The sequence below is a fragment of the Bos indicus x Bos taurus genome, chromosome 5, assembly GCF_003369695.1.
Source record: "Bos indicus x Bos taurus breed Angus x Brahman F1 hybrid chromosome 5, Bos_hybrid_MaternalHap_v2.0, whole genome shotgun sequence".
Lineage (NCBI taxonomy): Eukaryota > Metazoa > Chordata > Mammalia > Artiodactyla > Bovidae > Bos > Bos indicus x Bos taurus.
The window spans coordinates 63,182,994-63,209,081 of NC_040080.1; the positions used below are offsets into that span (position 1 = coordinate 63,182,994).

General features: G+C 43.9%; 1 protein-coding gene and 1 long non-coding RNA gene across 6 annotated transcripts in view; one reads left to right on the plus strand and one right to left on the minus strand.

Moving 5' to 3' along the window:
• Positions 1 to 4,464, plus strand: LOC113892828. The gene is made up of 2 exons (XR_003511144.1): positions 1 to 110; positions 4,161 to 4,464. It is a non-coding gene; the product is annotated as an uncharacterized LOC113892828 (long non-coding RNA).
• RNF41 (ring finger protein 41) overlaps positions 1,059 to 26,088 on the minus strand; it is a 27,906-nt gene continuing 2,876 nt past the window's right edge. For all 5 annotated transcript variants that reach the window (XM_027542200.1, XM_027542204.1, XM_027542201.1 and 2 more), the window contains 5 exons: positions 9,262 to 9,374; positions 5,432 to 5,703; positions 4,599 to 4,734; positions 4,126 to 4,229; positions 1,059 to 3,375 (listed from right to left, as the gene is read on the minus strand). In XM_027542200.1, the coding sequence (XP_027398001.1) occupies positions 3,024 to 3,375; positions 4,126 to 4,229; positions 4,599 to 4,734; positions 5,432 to 5,703; positions 9,262 to 9,351 (954 nt within the window). In that variant the 5' untranslated portion in view covers positions 9,352 to 9,374 and the 3' untranslated portion in view covers positions 1,059 to 3,023. The remainder of the gene's footprint in view (positions 3,376 to 4,125; positions 4,230 to 4,598; positions 4,735 to 5,431; positions 5,704 to 9,261; positions 9,375 to 26,088) is intronic.

The window sequence follows — 26,088 nt, forward strand, 5'->3', positions numbered from 1 at the left end:
GGGGAAGCCTGGCATGCTGCAGTCCATGGGGTTGCAGAGTTGGACATGACTGAGCAACTGAACTGAACTGATTGAACATTTATCTCCATCGGGGAGTAACTTCTGTGAAGGTAGGTGCCATTTTGCTATATGAACCACCAGCCCCAGCCCCACCCTAGTTGAGTTCTTGCAAAATAGACATTCAGTGAGTATTGTTTCCAAAAACCAGGCCTACCCTAAAAGATTTGGCATCATTCATAACATTCAAAAGAATGAGCAGCAGGTTCTAAACATAATTTTCGGGTGCCATTGCCTTCTCCAAACATTATTTTAAAGAAACTTAAAAAAAGCACTGCTGTCACTAGAGCATATATGTTGCCACTCTTGGTCTATACCATGATGTGTTTATCAGCATCTTCTAATCAGATCTTGTGTATATGAAAGTGTAGTAGATTCCATGTGCACAGGAGTGTTCTTATGCTTTTTTTTGCCCCTCTAAAGTGTCTAGAGTACTATTAGATTTATATTAGGTGCACAGTAAATGCTCAACAAATTTAAAATACAGTACTGTGGTAAAAGATTTTTTTTCTCATGATAGGGAAAGTGGCAGTAAACGCCTACAGAAGGGTTTATCGGGTTTGACAATCACAGCAGGCAGTCGTTCCAGGTTCCTTTCCTCATGTTTACTTTTTTGGTTAGGTGGAGGTTTCTCTGCCTGCCATGGAATCCCAGATTCCAAAGCAAAGGTGTTTGTGGGACAAGGGGAAAGGTATTTGCATATGGTCTACAGAAAGTGTCCCCAAATCCCAGAGCACCTTGGGAAGACATGGATTTGCAGCAAAGGAAAACTCTGAAAATAACACAGTCCAGATCACTAGCAAGAGCGCTTCAGCTCTACAGAACAGGAGACAGGAGGGAAGGGCGTAGGAGGGTACACTCCTTCCACACAGACCTCCTAAAACAGAGGTCAGCCCAAAGACAAGAGTTGGTTACAGAGCAAGGAAGAAGTCAGGGAATTAAGGTAGAGAAAGGCCAAAGCAGAGGAGAACCTCCAGGAGGGGAGTGATATGAATTAAGAATTGAGAGAGCTGAGTAAAAGATTTATTATTAGTGCAGTCAATACCATGAAACAGCACATGTATAACACAACCAGCGACCTGCAGAGACACTAGTGCAAAGGGTAGGGAAGCCTTGACTGAGCTTCCTGGCTCCATCTGAAGGTGATAACAGGAGGGTGTGGGCCTGGGTAAGGCAGGCAGGGGCAGAGGGGAGTGGAAGAAATGTAGTAACCAGACTAAGTATAGCAGCGTTTTCAAATTCCTGAGCACAACGTCCCGGAGCTGGAACATATGACTGTTCCTCACCGCCTTCAAGCTGTGTCCCTCTCCTCCCCACAGTCCCAGTGGAGCCATGACCCAACTACCAGACCCACAGCAAGCTGGCCTGGGATAAAACTCCAAGCTGTCCTATGGCCATCTTCCTCTAGCCCCTCTCTCACCTGCATATTAAGATAATCACACCCACTACCCCTCCCCTTCTCTTACTCTGCTGGCCACCCCAGGGATGAAGGAATGCCCTGGGCAGCTTGAAATGGAGCTGAAGCCCATGGCGGGTATGGGTGAGACAACACAGCCTGTACTCAGTGACAGGATTTCCATCCCGTCTTGCCTGGTGAAGCTTAGAACCCAGCTATATATCTCCAAGGAAACTGGGTGTTAGGGTAGGGCTGGTGGCGGGTAGGATTTCTTCAAAATTAAATCCAGAGTTTTACCATGAGACCCTGGTGAGGCTGGGAGCACAGTTCTCTAGGGCATAGTCAGTGATGCTGGACGGTCACATCCATCACTGGAATAGAGGAAGCGCCTCATCCTAGACGGGTTATGGAGGCTTGGGGTAGGCTTCAGTTCAGCCAGGGGCTCCCATGGCCCTTCCTATATTAAAGCCAAAGGTTGTGCTGAAAAGGAAAAATATAAAAGACCCCAGCCCTGTCCCACCCTATCCAAAAATCCCCACAACAGGAACAGCAAAAGAAAAGTTTTCTGTTTTGTTAACTTTTTTTTTCTTTTTCCTTTCTTAAAAAAAAAAAAAAGGTAAATAAATTAAATTGCCAACAACGTGGCTGGGCTAGAAAAGTGGGGTAGCCATAATCAGGCCTTTCTTTAAAAAAAAAAAAAAAAGTGGGAGGGAAAGAGTGAAAGAAAGTTACCAAAATAACTAGTTACAATCACAGGGCTGGCGAGGGGTCTAGGGGGCTATTATGGCCCGTGCCACAAAGGCAGCACCCACCCGACTGCAGCAGAAGCCAGCAACCTGCTTCTTGCTGAGCATTCACCCCAGGAGACTAACCCCTCACCCCCAACCCTGTCATTGCCTAGCCATGATAAAGTGTAGGAAAGGAGAGCTCATCTGAAAGTATTCGGCATCCCCAACTGTACACCCGCAGGCCCGGCAGGAGCCCACACCTTTAAGTGGCCTGGTGGGTATTGCTTGGCACCGAGGTCCAGTCTTCCCTTAAGGGCCACCAGCGATGGCCTACTGGCCTCATTATTTATTTCTAGGCTTTTGTTCCACTCTACCATTTCTTCAGGATGTCTGCTCCCCACAGCTGCCCTCTAAATGCTGTTCAGAGTCAACAGACCTGCCTCATCTGGAGTCCCAGGTTTTGGAGGAGGGGAACAGTTAGAGATTCCTCACTCCATCCTGATCCTCTATCTAAAATGAGTATCTTTGTGCTTTCTGAAAATATCTGGAACCAGGGACCCTAGGCAGGAAAACAGAAATAGAGATGGGGACTTTCCCAATCAGGTGGAAAATTTACAGACATCTTGGGGGAAAAAATTAGACAAAAGGAGGGAATCTGGGTTTCCCACCTAAAAGGCTGAGCAGAGTGCTCTGTGGTCCCCCTCAGTGGTGGCACAGCTGGGACACGTGTGGCTCCAGGGTAAGCCACGGTATTAAGAAAAGTGGGGAGGACTTGGGGCCCTGCTGCTGGAGTAACTGGATCTTCAGATCTTCATCTCTTCCAGAGAGCCCATCAAGATCTCCTATATCTCTTCCACGCCATGCGCAAAGATCATGACGAGCCCAGGTTCCTGCACCATGTCGTCACCCATGTGCTGGTTCTCACAGGCCATCACAACAACAGCCTGCTTGCCAGGGATGCGCTTGGCCACGTAGTTCTCATAGTAACGCCGGTTCATCTGTCTTGTCTCTAACGTGGCCAGACCCTGGGGCCAGCTCCGCTCGTGGGCGTTTTCGATCAGCTCATTGACAATAGAGGCAGGACAGCCACTCTCCACCAGGGAGCGCTTGATGACAGCCTGGAGCACAGCGTCAGGGGTGGAGATCATGCCGCCCCAGCGGGTCACTCGTGCAGGCTGCAGGGAGTTCACCCACCTGTGTGGAGGGAGTTGGAGGGGGTCAGTGAAGGTCAGCCCCTTTCTCTGCACTGGCTTTCCTCCTAATAGTAACGACTGCCTGCTCTGCGCTCAGCCTAACCCAATTCCTCCTTTTTTCCTTCCATCATTGGTTCAGAAACTCCAGATCTTTCCCTAGGTGGTCCCATCTGAGTGTCACCACGTGTTCCTCACCAGATTAAACCCCACAAGTGTAAGGTTCCTGTTGTTTCTCCTGAAAATTCCAATACTTAGCACATGGTGCCTGGGAAGTGGTAAGTATTCAACAAAAATGAATACCGAATGAAGCAATTATTCCTCTATTCTGTGTCCCATGCAGCACTGTATAGACTGACTCACTCAGTTTAGTCTATGAACTATGTAGAACTCCAGAACTGAAAGGGATCTTAGACTTCACTTGTTTTTGCCACACTTTAGATCACTTTCCTGGATTTTTGCACTCTCTTCTCTGAATTGTAAACTCCCTGAAGACAGGGACAATATTTTAACACAGCGTTTTGTGCATGTGGGTACCCACCTAACTCTTGGCTAAGCTTTCCCTTCCATCTACCCTCTACTGGGGCTGAAGGTGATCCCCTTCTCCTCTGCCTCTTGTTCTTCATCCCAGCATCTGAGGAGCAGCGGCCCCAGCCCAGCCCTCTTCTTACTTTGCCACTTCCCTGCTCTTCTCTCCTCAGGGCTCAGTACCAGGACATGGAATGAGTGATTCCACATCCCGAATAACACTCACTCTAGAATCTCATTGTACTCAATGGTCTCTTCCAGGTTCTGAAGGTTGGGATTGACACTGCGAATTGCACGCATGTATGCCTTGAGCAGCTGAATGTCTCGCTTCTGTCGGAGAGAAGGAGAACAAGGGATAATGGTTAAGACAGACAATAGATGAAAGACAAAATGAAGGAAATCAAGAGGTCTGAGGAACAACCAGACTGGAAGCTTCATAAAGACAGGGATACGACGGTATTAATCCCAGCTGTACCCTCAGTTCTTAGCAAAGTGCCTTCAAGGGAAGGCATTTGATAAATGGTAAATAAATGAATGCCACTGATGGGATAATGAGGAACAAGAAGAGCTCCAGTCTGATTTGCTGCTATTCACAGGCAGAGTATCCACTGACCAGGCTCACAAGCACAGGCACAGATCCGCTGCTCACATCCATGCCTGTCACCCATAGGCACACACTCTGTGTTCTCCAGGCCCTACCTGCTCCGCCAGCTGGTGTTTGTGTTCCGCTGAGGTTTTTTCCAGCTCTGCAATCCGTGTCTGCTGCTGCTGTACCACTGAGCGCAGGTGCTTAATACAGTTGTGGTTTGGCAGCTCATCTTTGGGCATCTCCAGGCTGCCACCCAGGGTGGGAAAAGAACATGACAGGAGCGTTCAATGAGATAAGTGGGCACAGGCAGGTATCTGCTGAGAAGGCTTTTTTCTACCGGAAATTACTAACATTCATTCATTTCTAACATTCTCTTGTTTATTGCCTTCACTTCCTTCTCCCCAGCTCCCCCACCCACCATATCCCTTTGCTGTCTTCTTCCTCTGGGCCTCTTTCCTTCTTCGAGACAGTGTTTTATCTCCCACGTGGCTCTGCGTTCCTCCTGCAGATTCTGCCTGTGGACTCATTCCTTCTGAGAAGCCCTAGATTCAAAGCCCCAGCTATCAGGAATTAACCAAATATTTTACACCCCAAAGAAAGACAAAATAGGACCAGAGGTAATATGAGAGGCCTGGAAATTAGAGCAGTGAATCTGACAAAGAGAAGCAGTACTGGACAAAAGGGAGGAATAAAGTAAATCAGTCTTTAGTGGTATCACACAGATTGCTGAATCACTGTCTCCCTTCTCTTACTAAAGCAAGAGGACAAAGATCGTAGCTCGGAAAGCAGCACGAAACAGATCCTAGAGCAGGGAGCCAGGGAGGCCAAGAGCGCTCCTTGCCTATGCACACAGGAGACCTCTTCAGCAGGGAGTGGGAGGTCCACAGACAGGTATAAATGGGAAGGCCCCTCTCTGTGGGTAGAAGAAAGGCAGGACTCTTACCCGCAGCCCTGTTCACAGGTCACAGGCCGTTTGGGGTTGTGCTCACAGTCACTGAGGTGAGACATGAGGTTGTCAAGCCGGACGATAGCACTGCAGCCAAACACAGCGTTGTCGCAGGCAATCTGCAGCTTTGACAGCATGTTCCGCATGATCCGAGGTACTGGGCGCAGGTGGGCGACCGTCACAACGCTCCGGTCCACCGGACACGTCTGCTGCTGAGAGAACCACTGGGTGATGCAGGCATTGCAGAAAGCATGCTCACAGTGAGGCGCCTGGAAGCGAAAGCAGGGCAGAAGGGACACAAAAGAATTAGCCAGAGCTAAGAGCCTGGGGACGATAACTCTGCAAAGCCTATCAAGCCGCTGCGCAGCTTCCAGGGCCAGAGGTCCCTGGGGTCACAGCAACGGTGAGATCTACGATGGGTAAGGCTTCAGATATGTTTCCTGTGCTCAAGATTCCAAATGGATTGTGACATAAGACAAGTAAAAAGTTATATAACAATAAGAACTATAAATAACATTCCAGGACAGTGAGCGAGAGACATAAGGTGGTCAATTATTAAATGCCAACTGGATTACAAATAGACAATAATTGGCCAAAGAAATCCAGAGGAGGGTGAGATCTTTCCAGTCTAGGTCAATCAGGGCAGGTATTTATGGACAGGACAGAATCTGATATGGGTCCTGAGGGATGCGTTGGGGGGAGGGGGGCAGAGACTCACTGGCAGAAGTTCATTTTTTTTGGCTGCGAGACCTCAGTTCCCCAAAAAGGATTGAACTTGGGCCACAATGGTGAAAGTGCCAAATCCTTAACCACTAGACCACCAGGGAGCTCCCCCAAGTTCTTATGTTATGAGGCCCAACCTGAGGTGTTGCCCTGAGTCCCAAGGAGCAATGCCTATGCTCCAAAACAGGTCTAGATTTTTGTAGAATCACATTCTCTTCAGTTTCATAAAGATCACATTTCAGCCTACGTCCTTGATAATGCAAAGTGAGAGGATTCTCTGGCCTCCAGCATGGGACAGAGCAGGAACTTACTAGATATTGATGAATGGATGAATGACGCCGAGTGCTTTTTATGAGCCAAACATTTTGCTACATGGTTAAGTTAAAAAAAGGTAAGACAGTTTCTGCCTTCAAAATGTTCACAGATTGTAACATACAAAGGCTTCATAAGAAATTAAGTCATTATCAATATCATTAATCCAACTGTCACTACATTTTTATTTTTCACTGAAAGACATAATATTTGATTCTTTTTAAAATCTTAGACCCTATCTCTAAAAAAATCCTAAGTGTGTCCACTTTTCTCCGTCTGTACTACCACTAACCCAGTTCAAGCGATCACCTCTCATCTAAATTATCATGTCTTCTAACTGGCCTTCCTACTTCCACCTTGCCCCTTTATAATCCAGCCTATATTCAGCACCTGGAGTGATCGTTTAGAAATGCAAACTGGATCATATTCCTCACCTGTTTAAAATTTTACAATGGTTTCCCATTACACCTAAAATAAATCCAAAGTCCTGCCCAGGACTTAAAAATTCTGTTTGATCTGGCCCTGTGCCTCTCTTCACACCATGCTCCCAGCATGGTGTGACTTCAGGCCCTTCTGGCTTTCTCTCTGTTCCTCGTCCCACCCTGCTCATTCCTGTCTCTTGCTTTTGCTGCTCCTCTTTGCTGGCCCCTTATCATTCTGATCTCAGCTCAGTTGAACCTCTTTCATGACCCTTCTATCTAAACCTGCCACCCCTGCAGAAGTATATAGAAGGTGCTACCTTTGTGTAAGAAAGGTAGGCAAAGATATGTGTACATTCACACTTGCTTGTATCTGCCCCCATACACACTGGAAGGATACCAAATTAATAGAAATGGCTATTGATGAGGGGATTAGGTGGACTGGGACAAAGATGAATTAAGACTTTTCACCATACATCTTTTTCTACTGTTTTGATTTCTAAACCATATGAATTTATTATCTATTTTTAAAAAATGATGTAGGGAAATGAGCAGCCCTAGCAGAAGCTTTCTGTCCTTGGAAATGGGTCTATTAACCTGGCTTGCTCCTAAGATGGTAAAGCCTGAGTGGGTGGGGGAGGATGTTCTGTCTCAGATAGTCACTAACTGCCACTGATTTCTCCACATGTGACTCACCTCAAATGACAGTGCCAGAAAACAGACAAGGCCCTGCCAGGGTGGAGAGGGAACTGACACACCCCATGACCTCTTGACACCACCAGGAGAGCCTGCTCCACACCCAGCCAATCCGCTTCTAATGGCATGCATGCGTGCTAAGTCGCTTCAGCCATGTCTGACTCTGCAACCCTATGGACTGTAGTCCACCAGGCTCCTCTGCGTCCATGGGATTTCCCAGGCAAGAATACTGGAGTGGGTTACCATTTCCCTTTCCAAGGGATCTTCCCGACCCAGGGATCGAACCTACATCTCTTACGTCTCCTGCACTGGCAGGTAGGTTCTTTACCACTAGTGCCACCTGGCAGCACACTGCAAAGGCAGAGGATAGGGCCAGGGCTTGCTGCCACTGGAATGCATTCTGATTTTCATTCAGTTCAGTCATCTGTGTTCCTTTGGGTAGCTGACAATTGGAGAGTAAGAATAAACTCCAAGAATCAAGGGGAGCCTCAGGGAGTTGTATAAGCAGTGAGTGGGGGAAGGGCCGAAAGCCCTCATTGACTGGTGTTTGGGTTTGGAACATGGAATTATCTCCACCTAGCCAGAGGAGCGGCAGAGGATTAATTGGTATTTACAGAGTACAGGCAATAAGGACCATACAGAATGATGTCCCATGAATACAACTGTTAAGAATTCACCTCGTTCATTATACTTGCCTGGTAATCATGAGCTTCTCCTCATACTTGCCCCAGGAAGACACAATTATCTTTGGTCTCTCAAGGCTGGTAAAGAAATGACCTAGTGAAGGTGGCAGCTTTCATATCACAATCCAGAGTACATGGCTGCATTAAAAATTTCCCCCCCCCCAATAAATCCTAGGAAGAAACTAGATCAGTTCATACAGCTCCCCACTTCCTATCTGTTAAACAGTAGGCAGGCCCTCAGGCTGATAGAAGAAGGCAATGGCACCCCACTCCAGTACTCTTGCCATGGACGGAGGAGCCTGGTGGGCTGCAGTCCATGGGGTCGCTAAGAGTCGGACACGACTGAGTCACTTCACTGTCACTTTTCACTTTCACGCATTGGAGAAGGAAATGGCAACCCACTCCAGTGTTCTTGCCTGGAGAATCCCAGGGACGGGGGAGCCTGGTGGGCTGCCGTCTATGGGGTCGCACAGGGTCGGACATGACTGAAGCGACTTAGCAGCAGCAGGCTGATAACCTGAGACACTCCGTCATGAAAAGGCAGAGAGAACTTACTAGGAGAATCCAGAAGTTCAGTCATGGAAAGGAAGATGGAACCTAGTTAGAGCCCCTGAAGAGAAAAAGAAGCTACCAAGCTATTGTCAAGAGGACAGAAACAAATAGCTGACCATTTTACAGCATGAAAACCTCACCTCCGAAGAAAATCTGAACAAGCTACACTTCTGCGGTGTCCGCCTCTAGACAGACTCTGGAAGGCCCTATTCCAGAGTATTGTATTTTGTATTTTGACACTCCTTCTCTTGCACCCTTCAAATCAGGGTCTTGTCGCCACCACCGCTCCTGTGCCCCAAACCTCTAGTCTGCGAGTGTCAGGAATGTGGGGAGTGGGAGCCTGAACAGTGACTTCCCCGTTGGCCCCATTTCCTATGAATGTTTTCTAATTAGCTCCACTGCCATCTGTTGCCTCACCAAACCTGCCATCAACCCGACTCACCTGGACTGGCTCCTCCAAGACTCCACTGCAAATAGGACAGATAAGGTCTTCGTCAACATCCCCCTGGAAACGGGTTACATCATACCCCATGTCTCATCACTGAAACCCAGGTCCTGGAAGGAACAACAGAGGAAAGAGAGGCCAGGTCAGAAGAATACAGGTATTTCCAACTTTATCTCACTGCCAAGACCCATTCATTTGTCCAATAAATATTTATTGAGAGCTTACTACATGCCAGTCATTTGTGGGGCAGTAGGGGAAGCTGACTCAAGAAATTTAATTCTAATGGGAGAATCAAAGGATTTTATATAAACATACACTTAAAATATGAAATGATAAATGCTCTCAGGTTAAACATGGCATTACGATGGCAATAAATTTGGATACCTAACCCAGGCTGAAAGGAGAGGGAGGCTGAGAAGTTTTCCAGGACACTAGCAGGACAAACAAGTAGTTAGCTAGGTTGCAGGGGTGGGGGGTGGGGTGGGGGTGGGGGAGAGTGGGGGAGCCTGAGCAGGGTGGGACATTAGGGTTTTAGGCATACGAGATAGTGTATTTAAAGGCCCAGAAGTAGGAGGAGATATATGATGAGTTCAGGGAACTATAAGTGATTCAGAAAAAAGCTGATTTGAAGGGTGCAAGAGAGGGAGTGTCAAAATACAAGGCTGGAAAGGCAAGCAAGGGCCAGGCCATGGGGAGTCTTACATAAGGAATTGGGACTTCACCTTGAAGGCTACAGGGAACCAATGAAAGACTTTAAAAGGAACGATGATAAAAGTTCTCTTTTAGAATCACTCTGTAAACCGGGCTGAGATTAGAGACAGGAAGAACATCTAGGCAGGAGACAAACGGTGAGAGTCTGAATTTAGGTGATGGTAATGGGAGGGAAGTTCAAGAAAGAGAACACTCAAAGAGCAGCTAGGCTGCCACACCCCTTCCTTGGGCTCCTAAAGATCCAACCTAAATAAGACTGTGTGTGCATGCTTAGTTGCTAGGTCATGGACTGTAGCCCACGAGGCTCCTCAGTTCATGGGATTTTTTTTCCCAGGCAAGAATACTGGAGTGGGTTGCCATTTCCTTCTCCTAGGGGATCTTCCTGACCCAGGGATCAAAACTGTGTCTCCTGCATTGCAGGCAGATTCTTTACCACTGAGCCACTGGGGAAGCCCCAAATAAGACGTCACTGAACAGTAACTGAAACTCCCCTGTGGACATCCAACCAGTGGGCTACTTGGAGCAAGGATGGGCACCTGATATAAGGGTAGATAATCTACAGACCCCATCAAACTGTGATGTCCTGAAAAAGATGAGCTACGTCAATCATGAAGTTCTCAGAAATTTAGAATTATGCTGTTCAATTTACAAGAGTGTGGAATGGGGGATTTCCCTGGCATCCAGTGGTAGGACTTGGCATTTTCACTGTGGTGGCCCAGGTTTGATCCCAGGTCGGGGAACCAAGATCCCTGAAGCTGTGTGGCTCAAAGATAAACAAATAAAAATTGAAATTAAAAGGATGGGGAATGAAATGGACACAGAGAGGCCTTGCTAGGTCAAGTACAAGCTAAAGTACAGCACTGGATTGAGTTAAGACTGACTGGATTTATATCCCTAGTTCTACTACTCATTAGCTGGGTGACCTTGGGCAGGCCATGTACACTTCCTAAGCCTAAATTGCTTTTTAAATAGATGAAATGGGTATAAGTAAGAAACAATGCATGAAAAACATTTAGCATGGTGTTTGCTGGCACATACGAGGCACTCAATACACAAGAGTAACCATTATTTATATACACATCTTTTTTTTCTTTTTGACTGTGCCATGCGGCATCTTAGTTCCTCACCAGGGGCCCTAACCACTGGACGGCCAGGGAGTTCAGTACAGTTCAGTCACTCAATCATGTCTGACTCTTTGCAACCCCATGGACTGCAGCACGCCAGGCCTTCCTGTCCATCACCAACTCCCAGAGTTTACTCAAACTCATGTCCATTGAGTCGGTGATGCCATTCAACCATCTCATCCTGTCATCCCCTTCTCCTCCCACCTTCAATCTTTCCCAGCATTAGGGTCTTTTCAAATGAGTCAGTTCTTCACATCAGGTGGCCAAAGTATTGGAGTTTCAGCTTTAACATCAGTCCGTCCAATGAATATTCAGGACTGATTTCCTTTAGGATGGACTGGTTAGATCTCCTTGCAGTCCAAGGGACTCTCAAGCGTCTTCTCCAACACCACAGCTCAAAAGCTTCAATTCTTCGGCACTCAGCTTTCTTCACAGTCCAACTCTCACATCCATACGTGACTACTGGAAAAACCATAGCTTTGACTGGCAAAGTAATGTCTCTGCTTTTTAATATGCTGTCTAGGTTGGTCATAATTTTTCTTCCAAGGAGCAAGCATCTTTTAGTTTCATGGCTGCAGTCACCATCTGCAGTGATTTTGGAGCCCCCAAAGATAAAGTCTGTCACTGTTTCCACTGTTTCCCCATCTATTTGCCATGAAGTGATGGGACCAGATGCCATGATCTTAGTTTTCTGAATGTTGAGCTTTAAGCCAACTTCTTCACTCTCCTCTTTCACTTTCATCAGGAGGCTTTTTAGTTTTTCTTCACTTTCTGCCATAAGGGTGGTGTCATCTGCATATCTGAGGTTATTGATACTTCTCCTGGCAATCTTGATTCCAGCTTGTGCTTCATCCAGTCCAGCATTTCTCATGATGTACTCTGCATATAATCTAAATAAGCAGGGTGACAATATAACAGCCTTGACATACTCCTTTCCCGATTTGGAACCAGTATTTTGTTCCGTGTCCAGTCCTAACTGTTGCTTCTTGACCTGCATACAGATTTCTCAGGAGGCAGGTCAAGCGGTCTGGTATTCCCATCTCTTTAAGAATTTTCCAGTTTGTTGTGATGTGATCCACACAGTCAAAGGCTTTGGCATAGTCAAGAAAGCAGAAGTAGATGTTTTTCTGGAACTCTCTTGCTTTTTCGATGATCCAACGGATGTTGGCAATTTGATCTCTGGTTCCTCTGCCTTTTCTAAATCCAGCTTGAACATCTGGAAGTTGACGGTTCACATACTGTTGACACCTGGCTTGGAGAATTTTGAGCATTACTTTGCTAGCGTGTGAGATGAGTGCAACTGTGTGGTAGTTTAATTCCCTATTTACGTACACATTTAATTTCTACTACTTGATTAAAAATTCCTTGAGAGTAGGAACTCGTAAGTTACATCCAATTTAATACCAAGCTACAGTTCTTAACAAAACATAAAATATTGGTGTGACTTAATGTTGCTTTAACTAGGAGCTTCCCAGCAAACAGAGTATAGTGGACATGTATTTCTGCCTACCTACCATCCCATTTTCTGTAAACAGCATCACAGGTTTCCTTTAGGAATCATATCCTGGTTCTTAATGGACATGTGACCCAACCCAGGACAATAAGAGAAATGCCTGGGACTCTCAAGGAGTTTGTATAGCTGGTAGGATGTACAACTCAGAGTGGTCAGTGACCAGCCCTGCCATTAATGAGGAGAGCCTACTTATAGAATGACACCATAATTGGGAATTTCCTGGTGGTCCAGTGGTTAGGGCTCTGCACTTCCACTGCAGGGGGCACAGGTTCAATCCCTGGTTGTGAAACTAAAATCCCACATGCTACAGAGCTCAGCCAAAAAAACAAAAATGACACCACAATAAAGAAAGCAGAGCTGAGAAATAAAATTAAATGAAATCATTTGAGGGCCTAGATTCAGCCATGTTTGAAGCCACAGTCACTTTCTGAACATAAGTTACATGAGCCAGTAAATTCCCTATTATGTGTAGGCTGGTTTGAGCTGGGTTTTTGTCTCTTTAATCAGACAAGATCCTAACTAATATAGTAGGCTAATGGAGATAAATCACAAGGCTCACTTTGGAACCACTCAGCTTCCTTTACCCATTTTATATAGGAACAATGATACCCCATGACATTGGTACAATTACACTGACCTCTATCACCACCATTTCTCTGCATTCCTGTTCCTCCACTTCTAGGATCTATATACTAACAATGCCTCTGAAATTGTCACTCTAAACTACCTTGGTCTGGCTATCTTCCTCTAAGACGGGGATATCCATGGAGAGAAGGGAACCCTCCCACACTGTTGGTGGGAAGGTAAATTGGTACAGCCACTGTGGAGAACAGTATATAAAGGCTCCTTAAAAACTAAAAATAGGGCTTCCACGGTGGCTCAGTGGTAAAGAATACACCTGCCTTGCCTATGCAGGAGACACGGGTTTGATCCCTGATCCAGGAAGATCCCACATGCCCTAGAGCAAATAAGCCCATGTGCCACAACTACTGAGCCTGCGCTCTAAAGCCTGTGAGCTGCAACCACTGAGCCCACGCGCCAAAACTACTGAAGCTTGTGCCCCTGGAGCCCATGTTTTGCAACGAGAGAAACCACTGCAAGGAGAAGCCTGGCACCTCAACTGGACAGTAGCCCCTGCTCGATGCAACTAGAGAAAAGCTCTCACAGCAACAAAGACCTAGCACAGCCAAAAGTAAGTAAATAAATAAAAGTTTTTAAAGAAGAGTATTAAAAAAATTCCACTAAAAACAGAGCTACTATATGACCCTGCAGTCCCACTCCTGGGCATATACCCAGAGAAAAACATGGTCCGAAAGGATACATGCACCTCAATGTTCACTGCAGCACTGTTTACAATAGCCGACCCATGGAAGCAACCTAAATACCCACTGACAGAGGAATAGGTAAAGAAGATGTGATACATGTATTCAATGGAATATTACTCAGCCATAAAAAGGGAAACAATGCCATTTGCAGCAACATGGGTGAACTAGAGACTGTCATACTGAGTGAAGTCAGAGAGGAAGAAATACCACGTGACTATTCCTTATATGTGGAATCTAAAAAGAAATGATACAAATGAACTTATTTACAAAACAGAAATAGACTCACAGACTTAAAGAACGAACTTACGGTTGTCAGGGGAAACAATGGAAGGAAGGGAAAGCTAGGGAGTTTGGAATCAACATGTACATACTGCTATATTTAAGAAGGATAACCAATAAGGACCTGTATAGCACAGGAAACACTGCTCAATGTTATATGGCAGGCTGGATGGGAGGGGAGTTTTGCGGGAGATTGGATACATGTATACATGTGACTGAGTACCTTTGCTGTGCACCTGAAACTATCACAACATCATTAATCAACTACCAGTTCAGTTCAGATCAGTCGCTCAGTCGTGTCCGAATCTTTGCGACCCCATGAATCACAGCACGCCAGGCCTCCCTGTCCATCACCAACTCCCGGAGTTCACCCAAACTCATGTCCATCGAGTCGGTGATGCCATCCAGCCATCTCATCCTCTGTCATCCCCTTCTCCTCCTGCCCCCAATCCCTCCCAGCATCAGAGTCTTTTCCAATGAGTCAACTCTTCACATGAGGTGGCCAAAGTACTGGAGTTTCAGCTTTAGCATCATTCCTTCCAAAGAAATCCCAGGGCTGATCTCCTTCAGAATGGACTGGTTGGATCTCCTTGCAGTCCAAGGGACTCTCAAGAGTACTCTAAATATAAATAAAAAGTTTAAAAAAAAAGTGGGGATAGCCATATATTTGTCTCTCCTCAGACCTCTGACCTTCTGTTCCTATGTCAACATTCTTTTGAATAATCTATCAACAGTAATGGATCAGAGTGAGTACATGAAAGGTGATATTAAAGACATCATAAAGTGAAATGTAAAACCCAGAACAAAGGCCCTTTGTGATTCTCCTTATTGTGACTCACTGAACAATGAGGATGGTGGTGAGAGAGCCGACAGAGAGCAGTGCAGGGTCCCTGTTCTGTGGCCCTTCATTACTGACAGCTGTAGTGCACACCATGGCACTGTTGGCTCCAGGAATTCTACTCCCTCTCTCTCATCCACATGGCTCCCAGAGAAGCTGCCCCACTAGTACAGAGACCTTACCCTAGGCTGCACCTGACTGGGCCAAGGGTGAGCATGCAACCCAATCAGGGCCAACATATCGTATCTCTGAGAATTTGAATTTGACATCAAGCAAGATGAGTTGCTCTTTCTCTGTGTGCCATGTTCACTGAAGAAGACAAATCTACAGAGGGAAAGAAAAGACTGAGATGAACACAGTGAGAAAGGCCTGGAAGAGAGCAGCAAGTCCTGAGATCAGAGTGCAGGTGTGTTCCCAAGATCCAGCTGTCTTCCTAACTTTGGTTTCTGTGAGACACCCTGTGTATCCTCTTTTTATTTAAGCTACTTTGAGTTGGGCTTCTGTATCTTCCAACCAAAAGAATCCTGGTTCAAACAACAGCAAAGAGACAGCATATAGCATTAGAAGCTTAAAGAGGGATGGTTTAAATTAAGAGTAATGAAGACCCTAGGATACTATAGTAGGGTTAGAATAAACCTGAAAGTTATGGGAGTGCCTGAAGGATTTTTGTTGGCATAAATTTACAGGTTTTTTTTACTTTGACAATTTCAGACTTCCAAAGATCCCATATATCCAGACTCCTTAAATGTTTACATTTAACCACATTTATAACTGCATATTTTTAACCACATTTATATATATATATCAAAATTTTTTGAACTTTTAAAAGTAAACTGTAGACTTGATGCTTTTAACCCTAAATAAATACTGTGTACTGTATTTCCTAAAAAGAACATTTTTTATATTGATAGTAAAATTATAAAAATCAGGAAATTAACATTGATGTAATATTATATTTACAAACCATTTTTCCAGTTTTGCCAGTTGTCCCAATAATCTACTTGAGCAAAAGAACATTCAAGATTATGTTGAATTATATTATGCACTGAGTTGTCAAACTTCTTTAATCCTATGACTGAAAAAGTTACTAAATCCTTTTCGTTTTTTATAAATTTGACATTTTTTTAAGAATACGCACTGGACCTCCCTGGTGGTACAGTGCGTAAGAACCCATCTGCCAATGCAGGGGACACGGGTCCAATCCCCTGGTCAGAAAGACCCCACATGCCACAGAGCAACTAGGCCCGTGTGCCACAACTACTGAGCCTGCGTGCTGCAACTACTGGAGCCCACATGCCAAGAGCCTGTGCTCCACGACAAGAGAAGCCACCACAGTGACAAAGCCCACGCACCGCAATTGGAAAGCAGCCCCCAACCACTGCAACCAGAGAAAGCCCAGCACAGCCAATGACTAAATAAGAAGACACACCAGTTATATGAGAATGTCTCTTATTTGTCTGATGTTTCCTCATGATTAAATTCAGGTTTTGGGACTTCTTTGGCAGTCCAATGGCTAAGATTCCAAGCTCCTGATTCAGGGGGCCCAGGTTCTATCCATGATCAGGGAACTAGATCCCAGATGCAGCAACTAAGACTCTGAATGCCACAACTGAAGATTCTGCATACTGCAACTAAGACCTGGCACAGCCAAATAAATAGATAAATATTAAAAATAAGTAAGTAAATTCAGGTTTCATTTTAGGCAAAAATACCACAAACTAGCACTGTGTTCTCAATGCATCATATCAGGAGCACATAATGTTGATCTGTACTGTTCCTGGTGGTACCAGCTTTGACCCTTTGGTTAAGTGCTATCTGTCAGGTTTTTCTACTCTAAGAGTTATTACTTTTTCCTATGTAAGTAAGAATGTTGTGAGGGAGATTCTTAAGTGTGTGTACACCTGAAGGAACTTTAAGAAATTGACATGATCAGCTTTCTATTTTAGACTGGCAGATTCTGGCAGCCATGCAAAAAATATAGGGGATAGGGAATATTAGAGACAGTAAGATCTTTGTAGGAGTTTACTGTAAAAATTAAGATTAAAAAAAGTATAAAGGTTCAAACCAAGGCATTTAAGAGAAGGAATCAGGAATCAAGCAGGCCAGTGGTTGTTGGGACTTTCCCACGCTTCCACTTCGGAGAACTAGGATCCTGCAAGCTGCATGGTGTAGCCAAAAATAACAATAATAAAATGAATAAACAAAAATTTTAAAAAAGGGAATTTATATTAGTTCAGGAAGTAATAAAAAGATTACTCTTTTGTTTCTGCCTTGGATAATTAGTGGTGAATTCTTATTTACCAAAATAAGAAACTTTGAAAAAGATCAGGATGGGGTAAAAAGTAATAATGATCCTAGTCTTGGACGTGTAGAGTTTCAGATTCCAAGCAGAAATCCTGAAGGTAATAGCTGATGGGTTTTGAAAGGCCACAAGGGAAAGTACACAGAATGAAACCAGACAATGAGGATGGTTCTGAAGTCTATGGAACACTAGGGAGCACTGATTTTTTGCTTTATTTTTCAGTTTTCCTTTTTTCACAAGTAGTATATATGACTTTATGTTCATTTTAAAAGAATAAAGCCACTCTTCCCACCTTCCTCTCGCCATCCATTGCTTGGTGAACACTCCTTCTTTCAATTGCCCTGCCCTCCTTTGCTATACATAGATAGATAGATATAGATATAGATATATATATATATAGATATATATATATATATATATATATTTTTTTTTTTTTTTGCCCACACTGTACAGCATGCAGAATCTTAATTTCCCCAACCAGGGATCAACCCATGCCTCCTGCAGTGGAAGCTCAGAGTCTGAACCACTGGACCAGAGAAGTCCCATAGAATCATGTTTGAAGGAAGCCTTGCTCCCAGGCAGTTTATATTCTAGTGGTTGAGAATTTTCAAGCCACCAGTCTAAGCCTTGATTACAATGTGTTTTGTCATTCCCTTCAGACTGAGGTTTGCCTGATTGCCAATTTTTCCCCTGAAACAAATCATGTTGCAATTAATACCCCTGTAACATGATTTTTTTGGAGCACGAGAACAAATCTCTCTCCTAGGACAGATACCGAGAGCTGGAATTGCTGGGCTGAATGGTGGGCTTGCTATTTGTTTTCTAGACACTTCCATACCATACTCTGGAAAGGCCCTTTCAATTTACACCACCACCAACAGTGTGTGAAAATACTTTAATGATGACATTTAAAAGGGGGGCAGGGAAGGAGAGAAAAAAAAAAGAAAAAAAAAAGAGAGAGATTGAGAAAGATTGGCCCCAGATAAAAGAAAATCCTGGAGAGAAGAGAGTCACAGAAGTTAAGGGAGTTGGGGGTGTGGTGAGGAGGAAGGAAAGAGGAATTCTTGTTTCATGAGTAGAGTTTCCGTTTTGCAAGATGAGAATGTTCCAGAGGTCTGTTTCACAACAATGTGAATATGCTTACATTATTGAACTATATTGTATGCTCAAAAATAGTGAAGATGGAAATTTTGTGTTACGTGTTTTTACCACACACACACAAATTAAGGAAGTGGAATGTTTAGAGGAAAAAGAAGTGTCAAAAACTGCAAACACAAGTTGGACTAAAAAAAGTAGAAACTGCCAAGACATGGGACTGTGGACGCCCACAGCAGAGGGGGGCTGCATGGCGCTGGGTGGCACTGTGGCCAACGCAGCATTGAGAGTGGGAGCCAGACTGCAGTGGCTCACAGTGAGCAGGTGAGACAGAGAGATGGGGACTGAAGAAAATTGTCAAAAGCCTGATTCCCAAGGAAGAAAGGAGAGAGGAGCACAGGAGGCTGAGGAAGGGGGTTGGGTAGGGGTGCTTTTTCCTTATGCTAAGGAAGGTTTGAGGATGTGTATTTACCAAAAGGAAAGCTCTAGTGAAGAAGGAAAAGTAAAGATGAGAATCTGGTCACTGAGGGAAAGGTAGGATGGAAACCAGGAAATATGTTAAATAGGAAGAGGGACACCTTTAAAGCAGGAAAGCAGACAGACTTCCCTGGTGGTCCAGTGGTTAGGAATCGCCTGACAATGCAGGGGACACAGGTTTGATTCCCGTGAGAAGCTCCCACATGCCGTGAGGCAACTAAGCCAGTGCCCCGTAACTACTAAAGCCCAAATGCCCTAGAGCCCGTGTTCTGAGACAAGCCATTGCAATGAGAGGTCTGTGCAATGCAATGAACACTTGTCTTCACTCACTGCAATCAGAGAAAGCCTGAGTGCAGCAATGAAGACCAAGTGCAGCCAAATAAATAAATTTTTTTTTTTTAATTAAGGCTTTAAAAAAAAGCAGGAAAGAAGAATGGTACTGAAAGAGGTCCAGACAGGTTTTCAAAAATCACACTAATGAACTTTTAAAAATCAGATAATCACACTCATTTAAGTGAACAGTAAAGTATAGCTACACTTACTTATGGTAATATAAGCCAACCTGATGGAAGAGCATATCTAGCACATCTATTTTTTTTTTTAAACATCTATTTGTTTATTGTTGGCTGTGCTGGGTCTTTGCTGCTGTGCACAGGCTTTCTCTAGCTGCACTGGGCGTGGGCTACTCTTGGTTTCAGAGCACAGGCTTCTCACTGTGGTGGCTTCTCTTGTTGCAGAGCAGTCTCTAGGCACGAGGGCTTCCGTGGTTGCACCTTGTGGGCTCTGGAGCCCTGGCTCAGGAGTAGCCTCAGGGTCTTCGGGATCTTCCCAGCTGCTATTGTTCAGTCACTCAGTCGTGTCTGATTCTGTGACCCACACCAGGCTTCCCTGCCCCTCACCATCTCCCAGAGCTTGCTCACACTCATGTCCGTTGAATTGGTGATGCCATTCAGCCATCACATCCTCTGTCGTCCCCTTCTCCTCAATCTTCTGCCTTCAATCTTCCCAGCATCAGGCTCTTTTCTAATGAATCAGCTCCAGCATCAGGGTCTTTTCCAAAGAGTCAGCTCCAGCATCAGGGTCTTTTCCAATGAGTCAGCTCTTTGCATAAGGTGGCCAAAGTATCAGAGCTTCAGCTTCAGCAGATCAAACACATGTCCCCTACACTGGCAGGCAGATTCTTAACCACTGGACCACCAGGGAAGCCTGAGGATATGTATTTTAAATGATGCTTATGAGGAATATACAATAACATAGTATATTGGGTTGGCCAAAAAGTTTGTTCAGGTTTTTTTGTAATATCTTATGGAAAAACTCAAACTTTTGGTCAACCCAATAATAGATTTAAAAAGTAGGACACAAACTTGAATATAGATCTGTTGAAACACAGTTTTCCCCATTGACCTGGTTAAGACGTCTTATTTTTGCCTTTAGAGTTGGAATGGACCGTAAGAGACCATCTGGTTTAACACACCAGGGCTGGAATCCTCTCCATGGTATCCAAGAGTCAGTCACTCTGAGCTTAGACAGTCCTGGGAAAGGTCAAGATAGAGAGCAGCAGGAGCACAGAAAAGGAGTATCTCCCCTAGACTCAACTCTCCCACAGCATCTAGAGTACCTATGTCCTTCTAAAACAGGTATTGGGAGCTTTACCTGCGGACGACCTCTAAGGACACAATGGAACTATTATCGCATTTCCTCTCCACTTCAGTTAATACAACCTGACACTGGTTTGTGCTATTCTGAATAATGGCTAGGTGCTACCTGAGACAGCCTCTACATGATAGCAGAAATATCACCCAACACCCATAATTCAGCTGTTGAACCCCTGACTTTACAATATTTGAAAATGAAGTGAAAGTGTTAGTTGCTCAGTCGTGTCCAACTCTTTGCAACCCCATGGACTATGGCCCACCAAGCTCCTCTGTCCAGGGAATTCTCTAGGTAAGAATACTAGAGTGGATAGCCATTTCTTTCTCCAGGGGATCTATCTTCCTGACCCAGAGGTCGAACCCAGATCTCCTGCATTGCAGGCGGATTCTTCACCATCTGAGCCACCAGAGAAGCTTCTAACAATATCTACCTCAATTAAATAAACAAAGCGTAATCTGGTTTCTCTATAATAGCTACTATATTAATCAGAGGAAAAAAAATTATTACTGCCTTAAAATGTATCAGGTATGAAGTCTTCCAAGATATACTGCTAAGACAAAAAAACTAAGGTATATAATAGTATATGGAAATGTGCCAAAATAAGGGCAAAATATAATACATATGTGTGCATATGTATTATGAATGCATATGAATATGCTTTCATATACACAAAACTCTCCAGAAATGGCCAATAGTGGCTGCTGCTGAAGAAGGGTCATTAAGGAACAGGAATGGGGGAAATTTTTAATTTCCTCAGTTATCCCTTTGAATCTTTGAAAAAGATTTTCTGTGTGTGTGTACTCAATAGTCACATAAAGAAATACTTTTATTAGTTATCCTAAACTGTGAAAGTATTAAGGTTAAATGAAAAAACATGTCCAAAACACTCAATGTCACATATACTATATGTGTCATTTATATCATGTAACATATACAACACACATATATAACATGCTGTATACTACAGCAAGGTCTGGAAAAAATGTTCTCTTGCAAGAAAAAGTTAATCAAGGTGAATCATAACAAAAGAGTCAGTCAATATCCTAAAATAATATATACTTTTCGTCTAGCAATCCTAATTTCAATAACTTAGCCTAAGGAAATAATTACACAAGTGAGCAAAACAATATACCAGGTTGTTTATCTAAGTATTGTTTATAATAGTACAAAAAAATCAGAAGTGACACAAACATCCAGTAGAATTCCTTACATCCTTAAAATGGGATACAATGTAGCATTAATATGACTTAGATATTTTTATTAATATTTGTTTATTTAGGTTATTCAAATTTATTCATTATTTATATAAGTAAAATAACATTTATTCATAGCATATATTCTACAGTGCCATTTTCATTAAAAAATTTTATGTGTGTCCACACTTATGCTGGAGAGCATCTAAAAGCACATGAGAAGCTGCCCCTAAGTACAGACACTTAGTACTTTTACTTTTTTCCCTCCATACTTTTTAAATTGAAGTATAGTTGGTGTTCAGTATAAGTGACACGTGTACAATACAGTGATTCACAATTTCTGAAGGTTCTACTCCATTTAGAGTTATAAGATATTGACTATATTCTGCATGTTATTAGTACTTTTAATTTCACTCAGAGTTTTGCTTTATTAGTTTTTTCCTCCTCTTTTTTTACAATGATGTTTTACTTACACAACCAAATAATAATTAAATCATTATTTATTAAGTATTTCTACGTCGTAGGCACAATTCTAAGCATTTCTGGCATATTAACTCAACTGATTTTTACAATAACTATGAGTTACTCTGTGAGGTCAGCATGACCTTTTACAGATGGGAAAGAGATGCACAAAGGTTAAAAAGCTTCTCTAGGGACCTCTCTGGTGGTCCAGTGGCTAAGACCTCCTGCTCCCAATGCAGTGGGCTGGGGTTCGATCCCTGGTCAGAAAACTAGATCACCATGGTAAAACTAAGAGTTTGCATGCCGCAACTATTAATAAAAGATCCTGTGTGCCACAACTACGACACAGCACAGCCAAATAAATACATAAACATTAAAAAAAAAAAAAAAAAGCTTTCCCAAAATCGCACAGCTAACAGGTGGTGGAGCCAGATCCCAAACCAGGCAGACTGGCCCCAGGGCTCAAGCCTTTAACTGCTATGTTAAACTGCCTCTCAAACTGAAAAATGCAAGCTGCAAAAACAGTACATATAGTGGTGGTCCCATTTATATAAAAACTTCTTTTTTTAAGTGTAATATATTGTGTACACATTTTAAAAATCTACTGAGATTATAATTTTGATCTACAGAATGTATTTCTGCGACTTAATTTTAAAAAAATCAGTTACCTTAGAGCAAGGGGCAAAAATGAAAACAATACCCTTCTCTCTCTTGTTGCTATGGCGAAATGTTCAAAGCAGGATGAGAGTCTGTAGTATGCTTCACTTGTGTTTTAATTTCAAAACAGTCCTGGGACTTCCCTGGTGGTCCAGTGGCTAAGACTTCATGCTCCCAATGCAGGGGACCTGTGTTCGATTCCTGGTCGGGGAACTAGATCTCACAGGCCACAACTAAAGATCAACTAGAAGATTATGGATGCCACAACTGAGACCTGGTACAGCCAAATAAATATTTAAAATAAAATGCTATCTTAAGGAAGACTACAAATTCTGAAAACTGATCTTAGTGGGGTCTCATGGGATCCCACATCCCCAAAAGAAACAGCAGAGAACTTGCCTCAGTTGGTACAGGGATGGTCAGAGGGTGTAAGAAGCCACCAGCCAGGCTTAGGAGTTACAAGGTTCCCACCATAAAGTCAAGGTTTACAGAACTCTGCAAAGATGCTGGGCCTTGTTCTTTCTGAATCAAAACCTCCACTTTATCTGCTTGGAGATGCTCCTGTTTTATCCACCTTCCTCTAACTCTATTCTTTCAGAAGTGTGACCTTAAGAATTAAGGGGAAATTTAGATTTCGTTCTGACTAGGGTATTTCCGATGTGTCGTCTATGGGAAACATGCTGAAGGAAGTGGTTATACACAGCCTTGGAAGCCAGCTCCTTGCCCTGTCTCGCCTGGCCCCTGGGTAGACAGTCAAGCTGATAGGCTAGACTCTGTGACTAGTCCTTCTCTCTCTAGGACTCTCAGTATTACTGTGGGACTATCACAGGGGTAGGTTCTCATTTCATGGGGGGTGCCTCACAAGAACTCAATTGCTTACTGCCCTAGTGACAGAAGCCTTAATAAAACTGAAACCACAGAGACCACAAGAATCACAGCCAGTGACCACAGCCACTGGAAGCACAGTTTCCTAGATCTCCTCGTTGAGCTGTAGAACAGGAAAAGGCCTTGGAAGGTTTCACGTAAGTTGGGGAGTTGAACTAAATTAGCACTGAAGTGTCCCTTCAGGCTTATAGGAGTTCTGCCAACTTACCCAATTTGAACAGTCTGAACCCAAACTGAAAACTGCATTCCCAGCAGGCCAGAACCAAAGCAGGTAATTATGAGGCTGTACTTCCTCACTGTTACACTGGGATGTCTCTACTTTTCTGGTCAGCATTATTATAAAAATGTGACGACTTCCCTGGTGGTCCAATGGTCGAGAATCCTCCTTGTAATGCAGGGGACACAGGTTTGATGATCCCTGGTCCAGGAAAATTCCACAGGCCTCAGCGCAACTAAGCTTGTATGCGACAACCACTGAGCCCATGGGCCAAAGCCTGTGCTCCGCAACAAGAGAAGCCACTGCAAGGAGAAGCCTGTGCACCACAACTAGAGTAGCCCCACTTCCCACAACTGGAGACAGCCCACGTACAGGAACGAAGACGCAGTGCAGCCAAAAATAATAAGTAAACTACTTAATTAATTTCAAATAAATAAATAAAAACTTGAGAACTTTACTAGGCCACTCCCTACACCCTTGTAACTTACTGTTGCGATTGTTTTCACTGGTCTACTCCCAGAGAGAGCTAGGAATTCAAAACGGATTGTTTCTAAAAGAGCCTGAACATTTACCCTCCCTTATTCAGGGTTTCTTGAACCCATGTACCGATGTGCAAACCATGCACATTCACATGCACAAACGTTAGTGCGACCATTCCCATTTTAGAGTAACTGGGTATGCTGTCACCAATGCTTGGCAAAAACATACTGGTAAAATCCAAGCATATGTGCTATAACCTCCTTCTACTCCTTCTCTCTCATCCATGCCCTGAATACAATACAGGTACAGAGGGCTGAGAATTCTCCAGCACCAATTACCACAAGTCACCAGACATTAAGGCAAAGGGCCCCATAACCTGCCCCACTGTAATGAAACAGGTGACTCCCAGGAATTTCAACCTAGTGAAGAAAGTAGCTGGTGAAGGGTGCCTCACGGGAGTCCCTAAAACATTTCATCTTATCTCCCTGTCTCCCAATAAACAAATAGATGTGGAAAAAGAAAACTGAGTTGACAATCTAGAAACCTGAGTGGCACTCTAGCTCTATTACCGCGCAGTATGTAACCTTGGGCAACTGACTTCACCTCTCCGGGCCTCAGTTCCCTTTACTCCACATGAAACGAAGCAGCCAAGACAATACAAGTTCTACATAAGTACAAAAACAGGCTAAATTAGGGGTAATTATATTATAAAAGGTGCCCTGGCTTTATGAGAGCCAAGTTTGACCTTGCTCTCTTTAGGCAACTCTCCTGACTTTCTAAATGAAAGAAAGTGGTCTTTTTCATCTAAGCAATAGAATCCTTAGAGTGAAGTCATTCCCTCTCTTACAGAACTGAGCTCTTAGAACTCAGTTTCCTCGTTGTCTCTAAGGTTCCACTTAATTCCAGAATTCTGTGATCCAGACTAGATTTAGCACAGGGGATTTTTAAAGTCGGGCTTCTTCAGCACACACTTTAATTGGTTAAATTTGAAAGACAAGCCAGAGGGGGACTTCCTTGGTGGTCCAGTGGCTAAGACTCCATGCTCCCAATGCAGGGACCCTGAGTTCAATACCTGGTCTGGGGACTAGATCCCACATACTGCAACTAAGATTCGGTGCACCCAAATAAATAAATATTTTTTAAAAATAAATAAATAAATAAGCATCCAGAGGACACACAATCCTTCAAAAACAACTCTAACACCTCGAGTGAGGCCTCCCAGGCCTCAAAGATCAGCAAGGACCCCACCCTCCACCACCACCTGGTCATCAGCACCAATCACTATTTGTGTGGCTACCCCCAATCTAATCTTCGTGTAAAAGACATGTAAAAGAAACAGCAAGCACAATCCTTGTCCTCAAACAAATGTGCAGGCTTGAGTTCAACGAGTGAGTACGCAGGCTATAAAACACACAAAAATAGTAAAATTTAACAATTTATCAACAAGTGAAAGTTAATAGTTCATGTAAGACTTAAGTGTACATTGAAGAACAGACTGACGTGGGTTAATCACAGAAAAGTTTATGCATAAAAGAGTTTTGAGAATCAGGTTTTCAAGAGCAGAAGGAATCCAGACTAGCAGAGAAGAGGGTTGAAGCCCAGAAGGGGGTTCT